Source organism: Dichotomopilus funicola (genome assembly GCF_033296635.1).
Source record: "Dichotomopilus funicola strain CBS 141.50 unplaced genomic scaffold C8A04scaffold_2, whole genome shotgun sequence".
NCBI lineage: Eukaryota > Fungi > Ascomycota > Sordariomycetes > Sordariales > Chaetomiaceae > Dichotomopilus > Dichotomopilus funicola.
In genome coordinates, this window is record NW_026944023.1 from 677,243 (window position 1) to 696,913 (window position 19,671).

The 19,671-nt window shown below is 53.6% G+C and overlaps 4 protein-coding genes across 4 annotated transcripts; 2 read left to right on the plus strand and 2 right to left on the minus strand.

Annotated features, from left to right (window-relative positions):
- Positions 1-242: 242 nt before the first annotated feature.
- On the minus strand, positions 243-1,107 carry C8A04DRAFT_24331 (translation initiation factor eIF 4e-like domain-containing protein; the record flags this gene model as incomplete). Its single annotated transcript, XM_062779093.1, has 3 exons — positions 243-731; positions 786-857; positions 916-1,107. The coding sequence occupies 3 exons, from the start codon at positions 1,105-1,107 to the stop codon at positions 243-245; spliced, it is 753 nt and encodes a 250-aa protein (XP_062641149.1).
- Positions 1,108-1,806: 699 nt separating this feature from the next.
- Positions 1,807-4,072, plus strand: C8A04DRAFT_8827 (heat shock protein 70 family; the record flags this gene model as incomplete). Its single annotated transcript, XM_062785255.1, has 6 exons — positions 1,807-1,849; positions 1,943-2,120; positions 2,181-2,349; positions 2,412-2,790; positions 2,926-3,735; positions 3,804-4,072. The coding sequence occupies 6 exons, from the start codon at positions 1,807-1,809 to the stop codon at positions 4,070-4,072; spliced, it is 1,848 nt and encodes a 615-aa protein (XP_062641150.1).
- Positions 4,073-4,783: 711 nt separating this feature from the next.
- On the plus strand, positions 4,784-5,839 carry C8A04DRAFT_24333 (uncharacterized protein; the record flags this gene model as incomplete). Its single annotated transcript, XM_062779094.1, has 1 exon — positions 4,784-5,839. The coding sequence occupies one exon, from the start codon at positions 4,784-4,786 to the stop codon at positions 5,837-5,839; it is 1,056 nt and encodes a 351-aa protein (XP_062641151.1).
- A 2,128-nt stretch (positions 5,840-7,967) lies between these two features.
- C8A04DRAFT_24334 (uncharacterized protein) lies at positions 7,968-8,333 on the minus strand (the record flags this gene model as incomplete). The annotated part of the gene is made up of 1 exon (XM_062779095.1): positions 7,968-8,333. The coding sequence occupies one exon, from the start codon at positions 8,331-8,333 to the stop codon at positions 7,968-7,970; it is 366 nt and encodes a 121-aa protein (XP_062641152.1).
- Between the last annotated feature and the right edge of the window lie 11,338 nt (positions 8,334-19,671).

Below are 19,671 nucleotides of genomic sequence, written 5' to 3' on the forward strand. Positions count from 1 at the left end.
CCGAAAGCTCCCGACCCCCCGCCCAACACGAAAATCAACGCCGAATTTTCGACGGAGGCTTCCCTCCGGTTGGTTGATTGTTTCTTATTTCCCAATGCCCTTGAAAGTCGGAGGCCACCCGAGACGGCTCTTGGGCCAAAATATGGTATGCACCAAGCGTATCGCCATGGTCCTTAAAGACCCCCCAATCGTGTAGGCCGAGTCGGAGCGGCTTTCGGGGGTTGCATGGACCGACTCGAAGTTTAGACCACCATCTTTGCCTTTGCGCGTGTACTGCCGCTGTGAGCGCTGTCCGTGTGACCCGAGAACTCGAGCATCTCGTTCGGTGGCAAATTGAGAACAGCCTTAAACCGACGCCCAAGAGACATCAGAATTTCCTTGCCCTTCTCAGGCGAGCGGCCTTTGCCACCGGCAATATCGCCATCGCCACGGCCTGGGACGTGACGGCCTGTGGTGCGAGTCCAGACACCGATACGGAAGAACGCCTTGCGGACGTTCACCACAACTCCCATCACCTCACCGTCCTCCTCCTCCTCCAAAGTCTCACCAATCGCACCAAGCATAGTATGCAACCAAAGTTCGTCAATGTTGACCGCCCGCTTCTCCTTGAACTGGAACGACCATTTGCCGCCGTGCTTGTTTTGTGGGTCCTCCCATTCTGGCCGTACGCCCTCCTTGAAGAGGTGGTAATCCGATTTAAGGGCGAGGTCTGACACGGGGGTGATGTTGTTCTATATTAAGTGTTAGGGCGACCGGTTGAACTTAGACAGCACGTTGCCTCTTACGTAAATGCCCCAGAATTCCTCCACAGACTCGAACGTAATGACTTCCTTCAATAACTCGTTCCAGTTGTCGCCCTGTTTAGAGAAGCATTAGAATAGCACGAAGGTGGTGGGGCTATGTGTTGGACCGAACCTTTCCGCTTGCGGGCTTGGTAAACCAGAGAGTCCACCGATTTGAGAGCGGGTGCTTGACATTGAAGTTGTCCTTATCGTGGAAGACGGTCACCGGCTTGCCGTCTCCGGTAGTATCGGCGGCAGCGCCATCAGGCTTGTTCCCGCCATCGGGCGAAATGGGGATGGTCGTAAGATCGACTTGCTCGGCCATGTTGGTGAACTTGGGGTGATTCAAGGAAAGGAAAAAATTGTCCGCTCGAAGAGTGACCCGTTTGGATTGATAATGGCCGGGCAGAGGCGTGGGCGAGAGTGGTAGAAGTGACCTACTTGCGTAGGTTCGAAGCTCGAGGCTGTGTTGGTTTCCGTGGAAAATGCGACCTGAGGATGTGGGTGGCGGAGGGGCGCAAGGCTAGGGAAAGGCCGACTCGGAGCACTTGGCAATTGCGTCCCAATCTGTCGCGAACGGAAAGAGCGACTGTTGCTCCAGGCAATGTCGTCAGGTAGGCCGTGTGAGTGGATGAGAGAGCTGAGGGAAGGTCACGAATTAAACACAATCAAAAAGTTGAGAAGAAAACCATCAGTCGCACGTCGACAAGAGCGTCCCGCCCAACGATTTGCCCCACCCTAATGATTTTGGAAGACGCCAGGGATACATCCCGCCCTGGGATCACGTGATTTATCACGAGAGGGGGGTTGATAAGGCGATTACGGTTACATGGGCCGAACGAAAGGGAGGGGATTGGTGGGGTAGGAGGCGGGCCAGGCGGAGAAGAAAAAAGTTCAACGCAGTTGAAAATTTCAAAATTTAAAGGTCGTCCAGTCTGCCCCACGCCGAATCGGTCTTTCCCTCTTCGCGCGCCAGATTCAGTCAAACTTCATAGCCTCGTTAAAAAAACACCAATCTTCAAAAATGGCGGACGAAGTCTACGATGGTGCCATTGGCATCGATCTCGGTAATCCTCCACCTGCTATGATTCTCCTACGGCTTTGACGCCACGCTGGGTAAAAATTGGGCGCCCCCGCTAACTGAAGACCACGATGCACAGGCACGACCTACTCTTGCGTTGCCACCTACGAAGGCACCAATGTCGAGATCATCGCCAACGAGCAGGGTAGCTTCACCACGCCCTCGTTCGTCTCCTTCACTGAGGACGAGCGCCTGATTGGTGAGGCCGCCAAGAACCAGGCCGCCATGAACCCGGTGAACACCGTCTTTGACGTCAAGTATGGCGCCTCCTGTTGTGGTTTAAGTGTAGAATCCCACTGACAATCGTTCCCTTGTAGGCGTCTGATCGGTCGCCGCTTCGAGGACCCGACCGTCAAGAAGGACATGGAGTCGTGGCCCTTCAAGGTCGTTGATGATGGTAACGGTAACCCCAAGGTCGAGGTCCAGTACCTCGGCAACACCCACACCTTCTCCCCACAGGAGATTTCCGCCATGGTCCTCAACAAGGTCAGTACACTATCCCCCAAACCCGGCTAGTTCTTTTCCTGACACGTTGTGGAAATATATAGATGAAGGAGATTGCCGAGGTTAAGCTCGGTAAGAAGGTTGAGAAAGCCGTCATCACCGTCCCGGCCTACTTCAACGACAACCAACGCCAGGCCACCAAGGACGCCGGTGCCATTTCCGGTCTTAACGTCCTCCGTATTATCAACGAGCCCACTGCTGCCGCCATTGCCTACGGTCTTGGCTCCGGCAAGTCTAGCAAGGAGCGCAACGTCCTGATCTACGATCTTGGCGGTGGTACTTTCGATGTCTCGCTCCTCAACATCCAGGGTGGTGTCTTTACCGTGAAGGCTACTGCCGGTGATACCCATCTTGGTGGCCAGGACTTCGACACCAACCTCCTTGACCACTGCAAGAAGGAGTTCACGAGGAAGTTCAAGAAGGGTACGTTGTCCCTGGTCTTTTACATTTATTATTATTAGGACCGCGATTTCGCTTTCCGGCCTCATTACACTTCCCTAGAGAGATGTATGCTGGTGACTGTTAAAAGGGTTGTTCGCTGACACTTCATTCACTTAGATCTTTCTGGTGATGCCCGTGCCCTCCGTCGCCTGAGGACTGCTTGCGAGCGTGCCAAGCGTACTCTGTCGAGCGGTGCCCAAACCACCATTGAGATCGACTCTCTCTTTGACGGCGAGGACTTCAACATGCAGATTACTCGTGCCCGTTTCGAGGACCTGAATGCCAAGGCTTTCTCTGGCACCCTGGAGCCTGTTGCTCAGGTTCTTAAGGATGCCGGTCTTGAGAAGAGCGCTGTTGACGAGATCGTCCTTGTCGGCGGTTCCACCCGTATTCCTCGTATCCAGAAGCTCCTGAGCGAGTTCTTCGATGGCAAGAAGCTCGAGAAGAGCATCAACCCCGACGAAGCCGTTGCCTACGGTGCCGCTGTTCAGGCTGGTATTCTCTCTGGCAAGGCCACCTCGGCCGACACCTCGGACCTCCTCCTCTTGGATGTGGTTCCCCTGTCCCTGGGTGTTGCCATGGAAGGCAACATTTTCGCCCCCGTCGTTGCCCGCGGCCAAACTGTCCCGACCATCAAGAAGAGGACATTCACCACGGTTGCCGACAACCAGCAGACTGTCCAGTTCCCCGTATACCAGGGCGAGCGTGTCAACTGCGAGGACAACACCTCTTTGGGTGAATTCACCCTTGCTCCGATCCCTCCCATGAAGGCTGGTGAGCCTGTCCTGGAGGTTGTCTTTGAGGTCGACGTCAACGGTATCCTTAAGGTCACTGCCACTGAGAAGACCTCTGGTCGCAGCGCCAACATCACTATCTCCAACTCTGTCGGCAAGCTTTCCTCCGGCGAAATTGAGAACATGATTAACGGTATGTGATTCCATTGTATGCTAAAGCAGATTTTCCCGGGGCGCTTACTAATAATGCCTTTTGTACAGATGCCGAGAAGTTCAAGAGCAAGGACGAGGCCTTCAGCAAGCGCTTCGAGGCTAAGCAGCAGCTTGAGTCGTACATTTCCCGCGTTGAGGAGATCATCTCCGACCCGACTCTGTCGCTCAAGCTCAAGCGCGGCCAGAAGGACAAGATCGAGCAATCGCTTAGCGAGGCCATGGGCCAGCTCGAGATCGAGGACTCGACGGCTGAGGAGCTGAAGAAGAAGGAGCTTGGCCTCAAGAGGCTGGTCACCAAGGCTATGTCCTCGCGGTAAATGACTTCACGACGGATGAATGGTATGGCCGTGCCTAGATAGATACAGGGCGCATTGGGCGGGATTATGAAGCCACGGTCTGGGAGGTATTGGACCACAGGCCAAGGGCGGCAAGGGTCGCGGGATGATGGGAGGCGTCTTACATCTTGATTCATGAAACGGGACACAAAAGTTAGAGGGTTTATCCGGCTTTGAATTGCGTTTCGCTACGGGGCGGTTCGGCGGAGGTGTCTCTAAAGATTGTTGATGATTGGTATTACTGTTCTATGACCTTGATTGATGGCCACGCTTTCGTGCATCCCCGAGACACTGTTTGTAGTCCTTGCGCGCTTCGATTCCAAGAAGCACGGTGGCACGAATAATTCCCTGAAAATTCGATGCGACGAAAGCGAGAGTCAACAAGCTGAAGGGGAGGACGGACAGAATAAAACTCCGGTAGAGGACACGACAGAAAAAAGGCAAGGGAAGGAAGGTAATGGTTCAAATATCGAGTTTCGGAAAGAAGGGAATGTGGACGCTTTGAAAATCAGCATGCCGCCCCGCTTGGGTGCTCGGTTACCTGCCCCGATAACTACCGACTTTCCTGAAGCAAGAGCCAACCTTTTCTTGTCGCCTCGCTCTGCAATGAGTCATTCATATTTGTACCTCGAAATTAAATGTCACGGCCGCGAGCCCGTCCCGGTTATCTAGGTAACGCCATAATATGCAAAAATGGCACCCGCAAAATTCGAACGTTTCTTTGATCTCCCGGGAGAACTGCGCGAGCATATCCTCTCCCACGTTTGCGTCTTCCCCACGGGCATTTGGGTAGGCGGTGGCATTGACGGGAGGAACGTGGCCCTCCGCCCCGGTACCATCGCCGATTTTCATCGCGGATTAGGAACGACGAGGAATGCGACCAATGTTACACGTGCGCAAACAACAAACCTTGGCGGTTACGGCGCCGACGCGTCAACAACTGAGGGAGAGAGAGAGGGAGGGGACAGAGCGGAAGGAAGACTGGAGGAGGAGGAGGAATGTGCCGATCCACCTGTCAACCTTTTTCTTGCGTCACCCGTCCTCTACCGCGAAGCCGGCGATCTCTACTACGGGCGGAACGTTTTCTACCTCGATTTCGCGTCCAACGGCTGGTCGAAGAGGCAGAGACGGGAAATGTCCAAGAAGCTTCGAGCATCTCGCGGGGGGCAAGCAGCTCTCCATTCAGAGGATGAGGACACGGCCGCGGCCAACGTGATGATGGCAGATGTGCGGGCAAAACTATTGGGCCATCCCGACACGGTGGTCTCGCGGCGGCGGATCCGAAGCGTGGTAGTCGACCTCCGACGGCTCGCATCGTCGGCTTTTGTTGTGTCGGAGCTGCAAGACATGGTGTTGAATGGGGCCCTCGAGAGGATCAGGGTCAATATTCTCGAGGCCGGCGTTCCGAGCGGGAGCCAGCAGCGTTTGCCAAGCCAAACGCGGGGTCGGTGGCTCCAAACGGTGGATTACGCGGAGAATCCTGCGCTGAGGGCGCTGCTGGTGCTGCTGACGGATCCGAACTTGGAGAGGGCGCAACTGGGGGTGCCTGTATGGGAACATGCGTGGTTCTGGTGTTCCTTTCATGAAGGGGCCGTTCCGGGCTGTGCGGCGTCTGCGACTGCTTCCGCTCAGTCTGGGCAGAGAGACACAACCACTGGCGATGGGTTTTTCGAGGTACAAATCCCGAGACTTGTGAGCAGTTGTGTCGGTGATTCGGCCGAGTTCAGAATCAAGAAGGTTGGCGGATGAGCAACTCCGAGCTTGGCGAATTTCCTGCAACTGGCGCGCTTCGTGCCAAGTGTTTTCGCTGCATCAAAAGGGTCCTTGGGAGCTTGGGGAGGAGGTTGCCAAGTTGCCAAGCAATCCACAAACAAACAAGTCAGAGCGAAGCAATGTCTTGGACTCTTGTTTAGGGTCAATTGGCCGACACTCAGCGCCGAGCCTTCCGCCAAGGCGGGATGATGCTGATGATCAAGATCTCCCCAGCCAGGCGAGGCAAGTGGCACAGATTCAGATCTGGGCATGAAGATCCGAGATCTCCGGAAGGCTTCCACGGAATTCTCGAGATAAGCAGACAGTTCGTTACCTTCATTCCTCCCGGCAACGCCGGCGTTGGCGTGATTGACAGGCTACAGCTGACGTGGGCGAACCCAACTCATTCTCTGTCAACCAAGCTAAATCAGGCAATTTTGTCGAAAAGGAGGGCGACATCATTCTTCCAGTGGAGTTCCCTCGGATTCAGAAAGGTCCGCGTGATCACACCGGCAGCGGTCAATCAGCTCGGGCAACCGACGAGAAGGTTGCTTGGCAAGACAAGGTGCTGAAACTAGCTTCAGGTCAAGACTTCGAAACCGCCGCCCAGCCAATGATAAGAGTAATTGGAAAGACCAACAACAACCGCTTGAGTCTCGCAAACCACAACGCCTCGGAAAAAAATCTTCAGAAAGAGATTGCTGCCCAAGACTCAGCCCAGACCGCTCTCTTCTCGTTCAAACATGAACCTATCAAATCTCCAACGTCATCGCCCTCTCTTATCCTGTTTCGCCCAGCCCTCCCTTCCCTCGCTCATCACTGCCCAACGCAATCTTGTGCAATGGTTGGCGCTGCGCCCGGCCGCCTTGGCTTGGATTTCAAACGCTTGTCGTCCCTCCTGAAGGATGTCGATCTTTCTTTTGTGATGGTCGAAAATAATCCCGCGCCCAGCATATTCGGTGATGATGGGACGAGAGACGCCCGAGGAGGGGGGGACAAGGCAGCTGTTTGACGGCGGATTTGCCCCCTCCTCCCCTCCCCAGTCAAGTGAATGGAAGCATGGAGGTTGGTGTGGAGGGAAGAGGGATTTTAGGAAGAACTTTGGGCGTCCATGATGTGGATGGGAAATCAAGTCGCGACACGCTCACCATGCTCACACACCCTCCCTTTTTTTCGGTGTTTAAGCTGCTTTCCAGCTCGTGAACCGACGGAGCTAGCCCCTTGTAATCCTGGGACCCTGCGAGCCTGCCAGTCGTAAGCTTTTGCCATGCATCCTTCTCCGCACTTTCTCACGGCGATATGCATGAGGCATGGGAGAGTCATTGGTCCGTTGGACGCCGGCGCTGTCGGGGCTGTCGGAGCCGCCCAATCCCGGTGGGTTTTGGACCAGTGAGGAAACATGGAGCTACGAGGAAACTCCAAAAAAACCAACAACATTCCCATCATCACCATGGGTAAGCACACCATCTCACAACCATGGACAATGGAGTTACCAATCTTTTCTCTTATTTTCTCTCTTCTTCTGTCTGCGTCTATCTCCCAAGTGGCCCCAACCAGAGAAAAAGAAACCCCCTTTTCCTTTTCCAACCCCCCTACCAACCCCACACCCACCCTCTTGGACTGTTGGATCTGTGGTGTCACAGAAATAGGCTAAGCCAAGCATCCTAGTACCCCAGTTCGGAGTTTAGCTCGAGAACCCCCACCCCAATTTCATTCCTCGACAACTCCAACCAGAACAGGCGGCGTCTTCGCGGGCGGAAAATGATACGTAAATCATTTTGGAGAGGAAGAACGGTCGGCTCGCCGCGTGTGGGAGGGCGAACCCACCACCCTTTCCCCCCCTCTCTCTTTTACCCCCCCCCAAGCCAGATCCCCCGCCATGGAGGTACAAACGGCTGATAAGAAACTCCCCGAACCAAAGAGACAAGGGAGGTCGGGAATGGTGATGAGTTGTTTTTTTTGTGGGTGGGTGATGGATGGCTTTCCTGGGGTATCCGTGGCCGTAACCCGTCCGACATCGAGGGGAAATGGGGAATCTCAGGCTGCCCCGAGACTGTGGCACGGGAATCTTGCTTTCCCGTTGTTGCTCTCTTTTTTTTTTTTGTGTAGTGAAAGAACTCGCCGTTCACTCGACGGCCACCTCGTTCACGACCTCATGGAAGTCGTCCTTGTGGTCATCCTGGTGCTCTCCCCAGTGGACCGGTCCGAGCTTGAGGAAGCGGAACTTGGAGGCATCGCTGCCGAGGCTGGAAGTGCGGCGCTTGGTCGCGTCTTCCTCGACGGCGACGGCGGCAGCTTCCGTTTGCGTGACCTGGGCGAGGGCCTCGGTGGTGAGAGGTTGCTGCTTGGCACGCTGCGCCCGCGGGTAGGAGTCCGATGTCTTGGGGGCCAGCGACAGGAAGGTCGAGGGCCGGCGCTGGGTCACCTGGGGGGCGAACTCCACGACCTGCTCGCTCAGCTGGCGGATCTGCTCAGTAGTAGGGGCCGACATTTTGGGCGGAATATTGGTGTTTTGGGCGTTTGGCCGGTGATTTCTGTGATGATCAGAAAAGTACCAGGTAAAGGCAAGAGAGTAGATGTGCGTTTGTGTGGAAGGTAGCGAGAAAGTGTTTGATGGATGGAAAGAAGAAGGAAACAAGGAAGGGCCAGGACTGTGGGAGTGGGAAGGGGGATTTATACACTCTGGGGGCGGGCAAATACCCCCCCCCTTCTTCCGCTCGGTCCGCAGCAGTGTACAGCTCACATGAGAACATTGTACAGTAAATTGTCCCAAGAACCACGGACATGTTTCACATGGTGGGTTGATCCAAAAAAGTCCCCGTCAGCCCCGCCTTTCCGTGATTGGGTTCAAAGGGATGGGAAGGACCCAGCATTTCTAGGCGAGCAACGGTCGCACGTGGTGAGCTAATTGGCCTAAGGTGAGGATAAGCCGGCGGTCGGTACGTATCTACGCCCGGTCAGGCGCGGAGTGTACCCCATCGACAAGTGCACACTGGATTGCAAAGTGATGCGTCAAAGCTGAGTGGCACGGTGGGAAAATAAAATAACTAAAAATACAATGTTTCCGCTTCAGTTCATGGTGGAGCGGAGAAAAACTACACTACAACAACGATGGAATAAACTTTTCATCCGGTTGCGTTGTGTGGAGCCTTCGGGGCGGCTCTTAACGCCTGGCTTCCATGGGCCGTCCCGTCCCCATGACGTCGGGCCTCGGTCGTGATTGATTGGGGTGGCCCCGCAAATCCGCGAAGATATCTCGGGGGATCGCTTCACGGATGTAAACCGATATGTCGGGAGACTGCGGGGCCCGGGAGAGCCTGTCGGAGCCGACTGGCTTTTTGCCGCATTTCCTGCCTTCCGCCTCGGTTAACTATCTGGAAGCTGTGAAGCATTCAAGCCGCTGTTACACCGATGCAATGCGCCCCACGGCAGCCATGAGGTTAATAAATGAACCTCAGAAAAGTCCCATCGATGAGTCTCTAGGTGAAGACAACTGACGAAACGGCGGCCTAAGCTGTTCAGCCCGTACCGTCATAATCCAAGGTTTACGAAGAGCCGGGTTTATAGGGCTTTAATGCCGAGCCTTTCTCGGTGATCCCTTTGTTTGCGGTTTGTTGTATTCGTAGAGGTAGCCAACATGTGTACGTAGTACACGCTCTAAGTGGTAGTTTTCCGAAGATAAGACAGACTAGAAAATGGCGCTCCCAGTTCTCTCTCGCGTATCAATGAATCCGTGGCATCTCCAGAAATCAGATGGTCCGCCTCGATACGTGCCACACATGCCCGACAGAGGGGAAATATGGACATGAGTGAATTTCGGGATCAGGCCAACCTCCTAGCTCGTAGGCGCGAAAATGCCTCTCATTGCCGGTCCCTAAATCTTGTTTGTGTTTAGGCTTCCTTCGGCCAGTTTCATCGACCGTGAAAGCCCGTCGATTTCCGAGAACGGACACTCATGAATAAAAGCCTCACAAAATAATGGATGAACTTCCAAATAATTACAAAACGATAACAACCCGGGGCAGGCTTGAATGACCAATTACTTGTACGAAAGCAGCTCGTCATCATTTTGTTATACACCTCAAGCATTTGGGTCAAGCATGAATGCCACAAGCCCTGGTCACCTATGTTCACCCTTGAAAAGTCTACACGCAATGCAGCAGCGGCTATTTGCTGGCAAGATGCGTAGAAAATTCCAACATGTGGCCAGAAATGTGACCATGTAGACAGAGCCCCACGTTGTTTTCGCGAAACCTCGAGGGTTCTATCATCGCCATCAGCGGGCTAGTCATTATGACATTTCTGACCTCCCCCAGCGCCATCGGTACGTATCAACGCGGGTGGGTGGGCTGAAAACCTTATTCTTCCACCGTTGACGCGAGAAAAGGGACACTGGGCTACTTACAAGGAGTATTGCTACTTGCTAGCAGACTGGTACATCCGCCGCTGTCTACGTGTGCCTTGAGATGACCCCAGAACCCTTGACCCATCGTTTGTTCTCACTTCAGCAAGCAAAGCTCACTTCGGTCGAGAATAGAACGTAAAGCAAATAGCCTCCACGCCCTTTATGTTGGGAATAACTCCATTCGCAGAACACTAACGGCCGGCGCTTGTCTACCAGGGGGTTATGGTTAGTAACACGGACGCCATAAACTCCAAGCGGATACAGAAGTACTATGTATAGTTGAGATAAACATTTATAGTATTCCGACACCGGTGAAAACGAGAATACTCGACTGATAGTGTGAGATCTTGGAGAAACTCAACGACACTGAGCTCGCCGAACCAGATGTAGTCAGACCCAATGACGAGGGAAAAAAGGCGACGGATAATTAGATAAAGCGGCTTCTCGGCGAAATGAACCAGTTGGCGAGATAGGGATCTCTGCCTGGAACCAGACTTGGACATTGGTTGTAACGCCTGATTACTGGGCTGTCAAGTTATAAGATGTTGATTATGATGTTTGGAAAAGGGCCCCAGGGCCCGCTCAACACCCGCTTCAAGGAGCCGGATATTGGCGAACCATGGTATCGTGGTATGGTAGTTGAGCTGCGTGGAATGGGTGAGGCGAGAAAGGGACAGCGGATTTGACCGCCGCAGAAAAGGAAGAGAATCCTCACGGGCAACGCTACAGTGTCGGGTGGTCTCAAGTCATCACGACTTAGCGTGAGAGTTATGTATTTTTACAATGAGTCGACAGTTACGACCGCGGTTGACACGACCCCCATGGATTTATCGCCATAGAACTCATTTCCTCTCCTACGGTGTTGCTTGGGTGGGAGCCCGTCGCTTAGGAAAGGCAATTTGCCTAGGATTGCTGACGGTGCCAGCTTTAAAGTGGTAATAACTGGACGACGCATCTGCTACCGTCGTTCGTGATCTCAGTCCATGGCCGCAGCACATCTAACATTTCGGGGGAGGAGGGATGGCCAGCTCAACATTTGTCGTCAGGCGTACCGCCTGTTATAATCATCTGATTCGCCCCTGGTGGTGGACTGAGTTGGTCGTGTCCTTGCAATGGGAAACAGCTCGGTGTAATACTCTCCGTCGAACTGTCGTTGAAGGTGGGACTCAATGGTATCTTGAACAAAACACGAGGGACGGGCCCAAAAATTCTAGGAAACGCACTCAATCTCCAGAGAAAGGTCAAAGATGCTCAGGGGTAGCTCGATTTCCTAGTCTTGAAGGTGAGGATAATATCTTGTGATCGTCCATGAATCTGGCACCATGGGCCCTTGTCTTAAGAGATCAAATTTGACAGCAAAACAACTGCTTACGACTACATACCTGTGTAGGACTTTCTCTCGCATTCAACCAGTGTCTCCATTAATGGCGTTGGTTGGGCTTGAGGGACGACGTTCAAAAAGGCGGCAACGGGTCTCGGGCAAGTCCGGATCGTCGCGCTCCACCGGTCACATGTGAAATGGCTGCTAGGGGATCGCGAGGGAGCGAAATTTAATACTAAAAGGGATGCGAGAATGAGTACTCGTACAGAGGCCAATCCAATACTTGATGCGTCAAGTTCAATGTCCGGTCGCTGGCCTGCGGTTTCGAGATTGATATGGAAAAGGGGCTGTGGCGGCCAGAAAAGCCGGCCCATTGTTCTCCTACCGTGGCTGGAGCAGCCGTTTTAACGGCGGGCACAGAACGGGCCGCTTGAGGCGGAAGTCATTGTGGCTATGAGAACACTAGACCTCCGAGCGATCCCAAACTGATCGATATGCCTTGAGGTATTTCTCGACAATTTTTTAAGTTGATTTGTGACTTGTGTCGAGAGAGAGTTGTTTTGAAGAAAATTCGGCACGGCCTCGAGAGAAGAAAAGTGCCCGCCCCAGAGCGGGTCTCGGAAGAACCTGGCCAAGCATCGCACGGCGATCTTGACGTTTTGTTGCAATGACGGTTCAGGAGCACCGCCAGCCTGTAAAAGTGATGGTGCGCGGGTGCCTCCCTGCCGACAGCTTCGTGCCATGCGTCAATGTGGGGTCCAGCAGGCAGGCACGAAGGACGAAATCGGCAATCCTAATCGAGAACTGCCCATCTAATTGGTCGATCTGAGGTTCGAGACAGGGGGCCATGAAGCATTTGACATGGAAGGTGCTCATTGCAACGGGTGTTGTTCGTTTTTATTTTTGCCCCTAGGTTCAGTCTTGCGGCTCCCTCCCAAGCAACTTTAAGGGGGTTCACCATAACGTTAGTTAATGGTTGGAGCCCGAATAAAGACATGGAAGCATCAACACAGTTGGCGGCCTCGATCCGTCTCATTCTTCCTTTGGGACTGAGATAGGGGAATTGCCCACCATTCCCACCCCGTGTCCTTGTCCAAATAAGCCCCTCCTTCTCTTCAAATCCATGTTGTTTGCTGCCGTTGCGGTTACGAGTTACCCCATTGCCGTCGTCAATTCACACATGCCCCACCAGATCAAACCCGAACCGGGACCCCCTCCGCCATCCCCGGTGGGGGTGTCCTAAGCCCAGAAACTACCACTAACGCCGAGTTTGTGCTAGCTTTGGACATGATCCCTCAAGTGCTCATGGGGATGGAGGTTGTTGCGCTGGATGAAGACCCTGGGCTGTGCAGGTTGTTGGCAATATGTACCCATCGCATTTGCCCCGGCTGTTTCTGTACCTTACTCCTTCAACATCTCACCCAACAGCTTTTGGTCTCATGGACCTTCACGGCATCTGGGGGAGGTACTTCACTATTCCTCTCGATGACATACCATGCTATCTGTCCCTCGGAGCGGCGTTCCCAAATCTAGGCACATTGTCACACGGAAAGGTTGGTAAGTAGCACGGGGACTTGCCCGAATTCTACTTTGTTTTCTGGTGTCTCTTCTTCTAGAAGCGATCTTCGCTGGGCTTGTCCTCGCCTGCCAAGTCTTTTGTTCAACGCCACCTTGTTCATCATGTTCGTCATATTTTGTGCCCAGGGGATGGGGGGAGGGGGGCCTTGCTGCGAGTTGGGCGGCCCGCTGCTCCCTCCACGAACGGCTGCAGGCCTTCTTGAAGAAGTCTCCAAGAAAGTACGTACCGAGACGGCCTCGTTCCGGAACCGTTAATCACCCGAGCTGTTCCTCCGTCTTCTTGGCAACGCCCCGAGACGGGCAATCTGGCTCTGGCACCACCAACAGCTTGGGCTGATGACACAGCAGGGCCAGATCGATTCGGCCGCAGCCCGGCTGCTCATCCCCACAGACGGGGATGAAAAGCAGCATTCCCGTGGTGGGCAGCATTCCCGCGGCGTGCGTTAGGCTGGTGCCGGCTCTCCTTGCGCCTCCCAACTGGGACGTGCAGCTCACTACCTCGCCGGTCCTCGGGGAATTGATGTTAACCACTAGGCGAGAAGTGTAGGGCACCGCAGTGGGGTCTGCAATTCCGCATCTCTTCCAACCATCACTGGGAGGTGAACGCTCTGCAGGTGTGATAGGCTCGGCGTGGTCTTCATCCTCAACTACCCCTTGCTACACATTGTGCCCGGATCGGCCCACACCTGGCTCTACCAGTGTTGAGTTTCTATTCAGGTAGGAGAAAGTATTCCCGCAGCCCGCGATACTCACCTGTACATCCAGTGAATGGCGGGTATCGTTACATTTTCTGTTGGAGATGCCCTGAATACGGCCACACCCATCAACCAACCGACTCTAATGCGATTCCATTTTCCTCGCCCCTTGTTCAGGCGAGAGTCAACCACCAACCGCCGCTGACCAAGAAATCGTTCTGGTAACAACGAGGGACTATCATTTGTCCCCAGGGGCCCTGGCACACGATAAACTAACTGGTCAAAGTACTACCCAGGAGCGGACACCACCTCCAGGTCCTTACCCAAGAGAAGTATAAAGACAATGCTCAACTCCCCTCAAACTCTCGAAAAGCGTTCTCATCTCATCACCATCATCATCATCACCACCGTTCTCAGAGGTTCCCAGATCCTGATCTTTCTCTGTCAAGTCTTTTTCTCAACATCGTAACCACCAACTACAACCCTCTACCTTTTCTTCCAGCACGCTCTCATCAATCACCATGTGCACCTTATACCGCTTCCACTATAGAGGCTGCGGCCATGTTTTGGAAGATTTTGTTAAGTGCGCAGGCCATGCAGCCTTGGGTTACTGCCCCGAGGGAGGCCCTCAGGTCGTGGACGACTATCATGATGGCCTTTGCCCAGCTGGACACTAGAAGAGGGAGAGACTGGAGTGAAGATGCAGACAAACGTCGAATTTCAGGTATGCTTTTAGCACACTCCATCTTACCAAGCTCGGAAACGGGCATCAGACCAAGCTAACAAATTCACTAACAGCTCTCGAACCTACCATACCATGTTTTAATCGACAGCCATGGCCCCATAACAAACCGAGTACCTCCACCATCGACCTGGACTGCTTTTGTTAGTCCGCAGGGTCAAGGGATGCGGGCGCGGGGCCGAGGGCGTACAGTACAACGATGATACCTGGGAATGAGATGAAAGCCAGTTCAGCTGGATGAGAATTTGGGAATCTACTTTTGTACTAGTATTTGTTTTCTCCTTGTGGTGATTTTTTGTCACATAGGAATGAATCTTTTCCCGTTCCACCGCGACTTTGGTCTCCCAACCAGCCTGCCCTACAGGCATGGGCACATAACTATTCCCCTGTGTTCTCGATTCCGTTGTTGCCAGATCTCAGTGTAAAATACGCAGTCAATACGATACAAAGAGCCAGTTGCCACCAGCAGAATAAAAGGATAGACAGTCGCGGGCCGAGAGGGGGGGTATTCATTGTTGGACACTGCTGCCGCCACCGAGTCGATTAAAAGACGGGTGACACTGCAGGGCGAACAGTAAGAACTTTTTTCTGCCACTTTGCTCGGTACCTAGCTGCAAATCCTTGAAGGGCCAAACCCCAAGCCTGCCTATTGTAGTTCGCAGATTATCCCCAGAAGCAATTCCGGTTGATGTCGGCTGTCTCATCCCAGCAAGTGAGAAATGATTTCTCGAGTTTCGAGTCCCAACGCGATTGTTTCTGGCTTGACACCGCCTTTCCAAAAGGCGGTAGCTTGCATTTGATGAGGTGCATCCCGAACAACGGGTTCGGTCAGGCTCGCAGCCCGAAGGGCCGGCCGTTGGCCGCGACCGGTTGTCGCATGGCAGGAACATGGTCGCGGGGGAGTCGCAGCAAGATTTTGTCACATGAGCCCTAGGCAAAAAAAGATGCAGGCCCCCACTCCAGTGCAAATCTGGGGGTGAAACCTCCATCGCATGTGGCCCGTGCACGGTCGCCCAGCGCCCAAAGCGGGAAGGAGCACATCCCTGAAGGCTTATCACGGCCCGGGAAGTGGGGGCATATATTTGGTTTTCGCCTTCCCTCGCTGTTCCTTTCTCGAGGAGAACGAATTTTCTCAACCAGCATACAGCTGGATGGCCCGGAGTTTTCCATAAAGTAACACATATGGGAGTAGACCCGCATGAAGAAGTATCTCTACCCATCATCTATTCGCGCTCCCTGCAAGAAAGCGGGGTTTCGGCACCGTTTGCACCCCACGCCGGGTCGTTGGTCTCGGTCTGGCCCGTTCCGGTACTCCGCAGGCCCGCGCCGCATTTTCTCTCGAAATTATTACCGACCAAGAGAATGTATGAACCTTGAGGAGGAGAGAAGGCTGGAAGGCCCTCGGGCTGGGAGTGGTTGAGGCTCGGATATCTCTCACGCAACCGGAACCGTCGCTGGACAACAAGCCGTGTGTACCGGCAGATCACGACCAGACAACGCCGCAGTTATCCCCCTCAAACTCCGCAAAATGGGCTCGCCCTACCGCTGGGGGCGTCATGCAAGCCAACCGAACAGTTCTCGTGCATCCAGATCGCGCTTAGGAACCGCACCCCGACCAATCAGTGCTAGCTCTACCAGTTGGGAACTGAGCCGGCCCCTACCCCTCTCTTGACATTGTTTGAACAGCGCGGCAGGGAAGATGGTAACTGTGCCGACTGTGTGTTAACACTTATATGCGAGAACTTGTCACTGTCGCTGCTGATATCCCAACCAATCACTTTCTGACGGCTTTACTGGAGATGCGCCTCTCCCTCCGTCACATTTTGGTCATGCAGGGTGCAGCAAGGACCTTGCATACTAACATTATAATTGGGAGGCAATGGTTCCTGACGTCTGCCCCGGAGGACGGGAGCATTGTGGCCTCCGCGACGAGCAATGTTGCAGGAATTCATTGGCTTTGAGTTATTTGGCATGACATCGGTAGGGCTGATTCTGTGCAGGAACATTCCACACCTATCACACCGAGACCCAGAACGATAAGTCCCTAGTCCCCACAGTGACGATAGCCGCCACTTGCATCAAAAAATCACCGCTGTCATAGGTCGACGGCAAAATTAAAGAACCGATTAGCAGAGGTAGCAGCCTTGGGGGTAAACTGACGTTTGCTAGCCACTGCAACATTGAGTCAGTCTCCTGGTGTGGCCAAGCACACAAGATACAATATGTTTACCGAGACTTGATGGGCACACGGACGCCACATCACGGAGCCGAGCTCGAAACGGCAAAGATGTTTGGTGAGGTTCTTCCAACACTACATGCCGGCTCCCCGGGGCCGATGTCCCATGCTTATTTCTGCGCCGTATGGTACCACGAGAACCCGGATGGACACGGTTTGGTCGGGAAACATGACTGGCTCGGTACGAATTCGGTTCGAGAGTTAAGCGCGGGCTGTCAGGGCCATGTGAGGGCAACGCCCAATAGGATGTCAGAGCCGACCAAAACGGTTGCAGGAAGTCACCCAACAACCCTTGGCTCCCGCATGAAATGCAGGCGGTCTTGAACCATTGGGGGAGATCACCTTGTGCAAGCGCAACCTCCCGTCGTTCCACTGCCTAAAGCTTGCGGCGAAGCGGCGCCAGTCGGGTCAAGCCGTTGCAGGAAGCTGGCTCAACTTTACTTTGGCCCTAATGCCGTTGTCTCAACGATATCACCAACACAATTGCCTCGTCGGGCAACTCGGGGGAGCTCGGTATCTAGAAGTGCGGTGTTGCCTTCACAGACCCAGCGGAATAAGGGGAGAGAAACGGCCTGGCAGAAAGGTGAATGACCTTCCTAAAACGAGGTGAATACCGAAAGTACCAAGAGTCTGAAAAGGTGTGAATCGGCATACCAGTGAAGGCTACGTTGAATAGATCCACATGTTGTCTATATTCTAGGCCAAATACAGTAAACCACAGTTTCTTTCAAAAGAGAATTAAATATTGGGACACAATCCACTGTCATGATGCTCCATCAACACCAAGCAGAGCTCAACGAGACATGGACTCTCTTCATGTGGTCCCAGGAATCTGGTAACCTGGCTCGTGCACGACTAGGGGTTGGGGGAAAATCATTGGTGGTCCCGCCGTGTTATAGCGAACACTGGTGTGGCTTTAGCGGATCCGCCGCTAAGCGCGGGGTTCCATCCCAGCCGGCTGGACCTCTGAACTTTTTACGAAAACGCTCCTGCCTCACTTCACTTGAAAGAAACGCGAAGAGAGGGAGAAAATCATTGCATACCTGCGGCGGTATCCTGGGATGTCAGGGGAAATTGTCTTATCCCTGTTGGCCGCCGGCTTCTTCACGATTCTGGAATGAGGGTTGAGGCTGTGACCAGGAAACTAGGCCGCCATCGATGCGACCGCCGTAACAACGTCCCAAGGCTGAGTCCCCTTCTCCGGACTCGCATGCTTGGATCGTCTCCTATTCTTCGCCCCAGTGGCCTCTTAGCTCGGGATATCGCCTATCATCTCTCCAAGTCGTCAGAATTCGGCCGGTCGATCGAAAAAGTCCCCAGGAATCGCCGACCAGACCACATATGCGCCAAGTCCTGCAGTTTCATGCACGAAACTCGGTGAAGTGTCCGGGGGTTGCCATCATATCACGCGCAAGGAGCCGATTTTACGTACATCTCCCGTCCCAATCACAGAAGAATGATTCACAAGGCGGAAACCGCCAATCAAAACACTGATTCTCAAATGGGGATAACTTCGCCTCGGTCTCCTACTTGCACTGATGCTTGCTGTTCACGGCCCCTTTCCACCTTTCCACCTTTCCCGCGCCCCACTCTGACGCTGTCGTCTCCCGGTCTGCCTCAAGAACACCTCTCAACTAGGTGATCGCAGGACTAACCACCACCATCCTTGCCATGAAGGAGCCAACAGTGACATGCGAGCGATCCGCAGGCATCCGGTATGCCCCTGACCCGCCCGTGTCTGCGTGAATGTACCTTTGAACTGCGCTACTTGTGTGTACTTGCTCTTTCCAAGTTCCACTCTGGGCGCCATGGATCACAATGGTGATCACCACCGAGTGTTGGTGTTCGTTCAGCTTTTGCCCGAGATTGTCTTACCCCTTTGAACACAATGCGTTTTCTGCACCCCCTTTCTACCCCATTCCCATTCCTCGGGCGTCCCATCCCGTCCCGTCAAAAAGCTAGGCAACAACAGCCTCCTTTGTGCAGGTTCCGCCCCACGGCCAAGGAATGCCCGACGCCGGAGCTTTCGGCGCCCATGGGGGTCAAAAGATTGGGTTGATACTTTTGAACTAGCTCGGTATGTACTTGTTAAAAAGATAAGATGATTGCAGGTCGGCGGAAAAATCTTCCAGGCGCCCCGTCCGAGTCGGCAAACAGGTAGGCATGTGTCAGTTCGGCTTTTCCCAACTCCCATTCCGCCGATGAGTCTAGCAGATGTATGTGTGAAGGTAAAACGGACCTGACGGCGACACATGGTTGCTAATGCTTGCTTCTTGTATTGCAGTGTGGGTACTATACAAATCATTACACAGCTGCCCGCCTTTCCTCTTTCCTTCCTCCCCGTTTTCTGCCCATTACCATCATGTACTCTTTTTCTCTTTTCGTAGTCTCATCCACATACCTGACCTCTCTCCCAAATCAAACTTGTGATGGCAAAAGTTGAGCTTCTCCCCTCTTGTCTTGCCGTAGTGGGTTAGGTGGCTAAAACCAATCTGGTGCCGGTAGCGTGCCTGTCGCCTCTATCCCATGCTGAGACACGAGTAGAAAATGGAAAAGCGGAAAAAAAGAAAACTTTCAGATCCGGCGCGGTCCCAATCTTTTTGGCATCGGAGAAGGATGAAACGCGCGGTATGCACCCCTTTTTGCTAAAAAAAAAAAAAGACCCCGTGATTCTTTGGCTCAACCAAGCCATGAGACAACCGAAAAATATAACGCGAGGATGGGGGGAAGGAGCAGACCCGCTCCAGCTACGTAACCCCGAATGAAAAGGAAAAGGCAAAGATGCTTTCGCATCGGGCCCAAGCCAACCTGTGGCCCTATCATCCATGTTACCAGACTCCGTGTAATTCGGA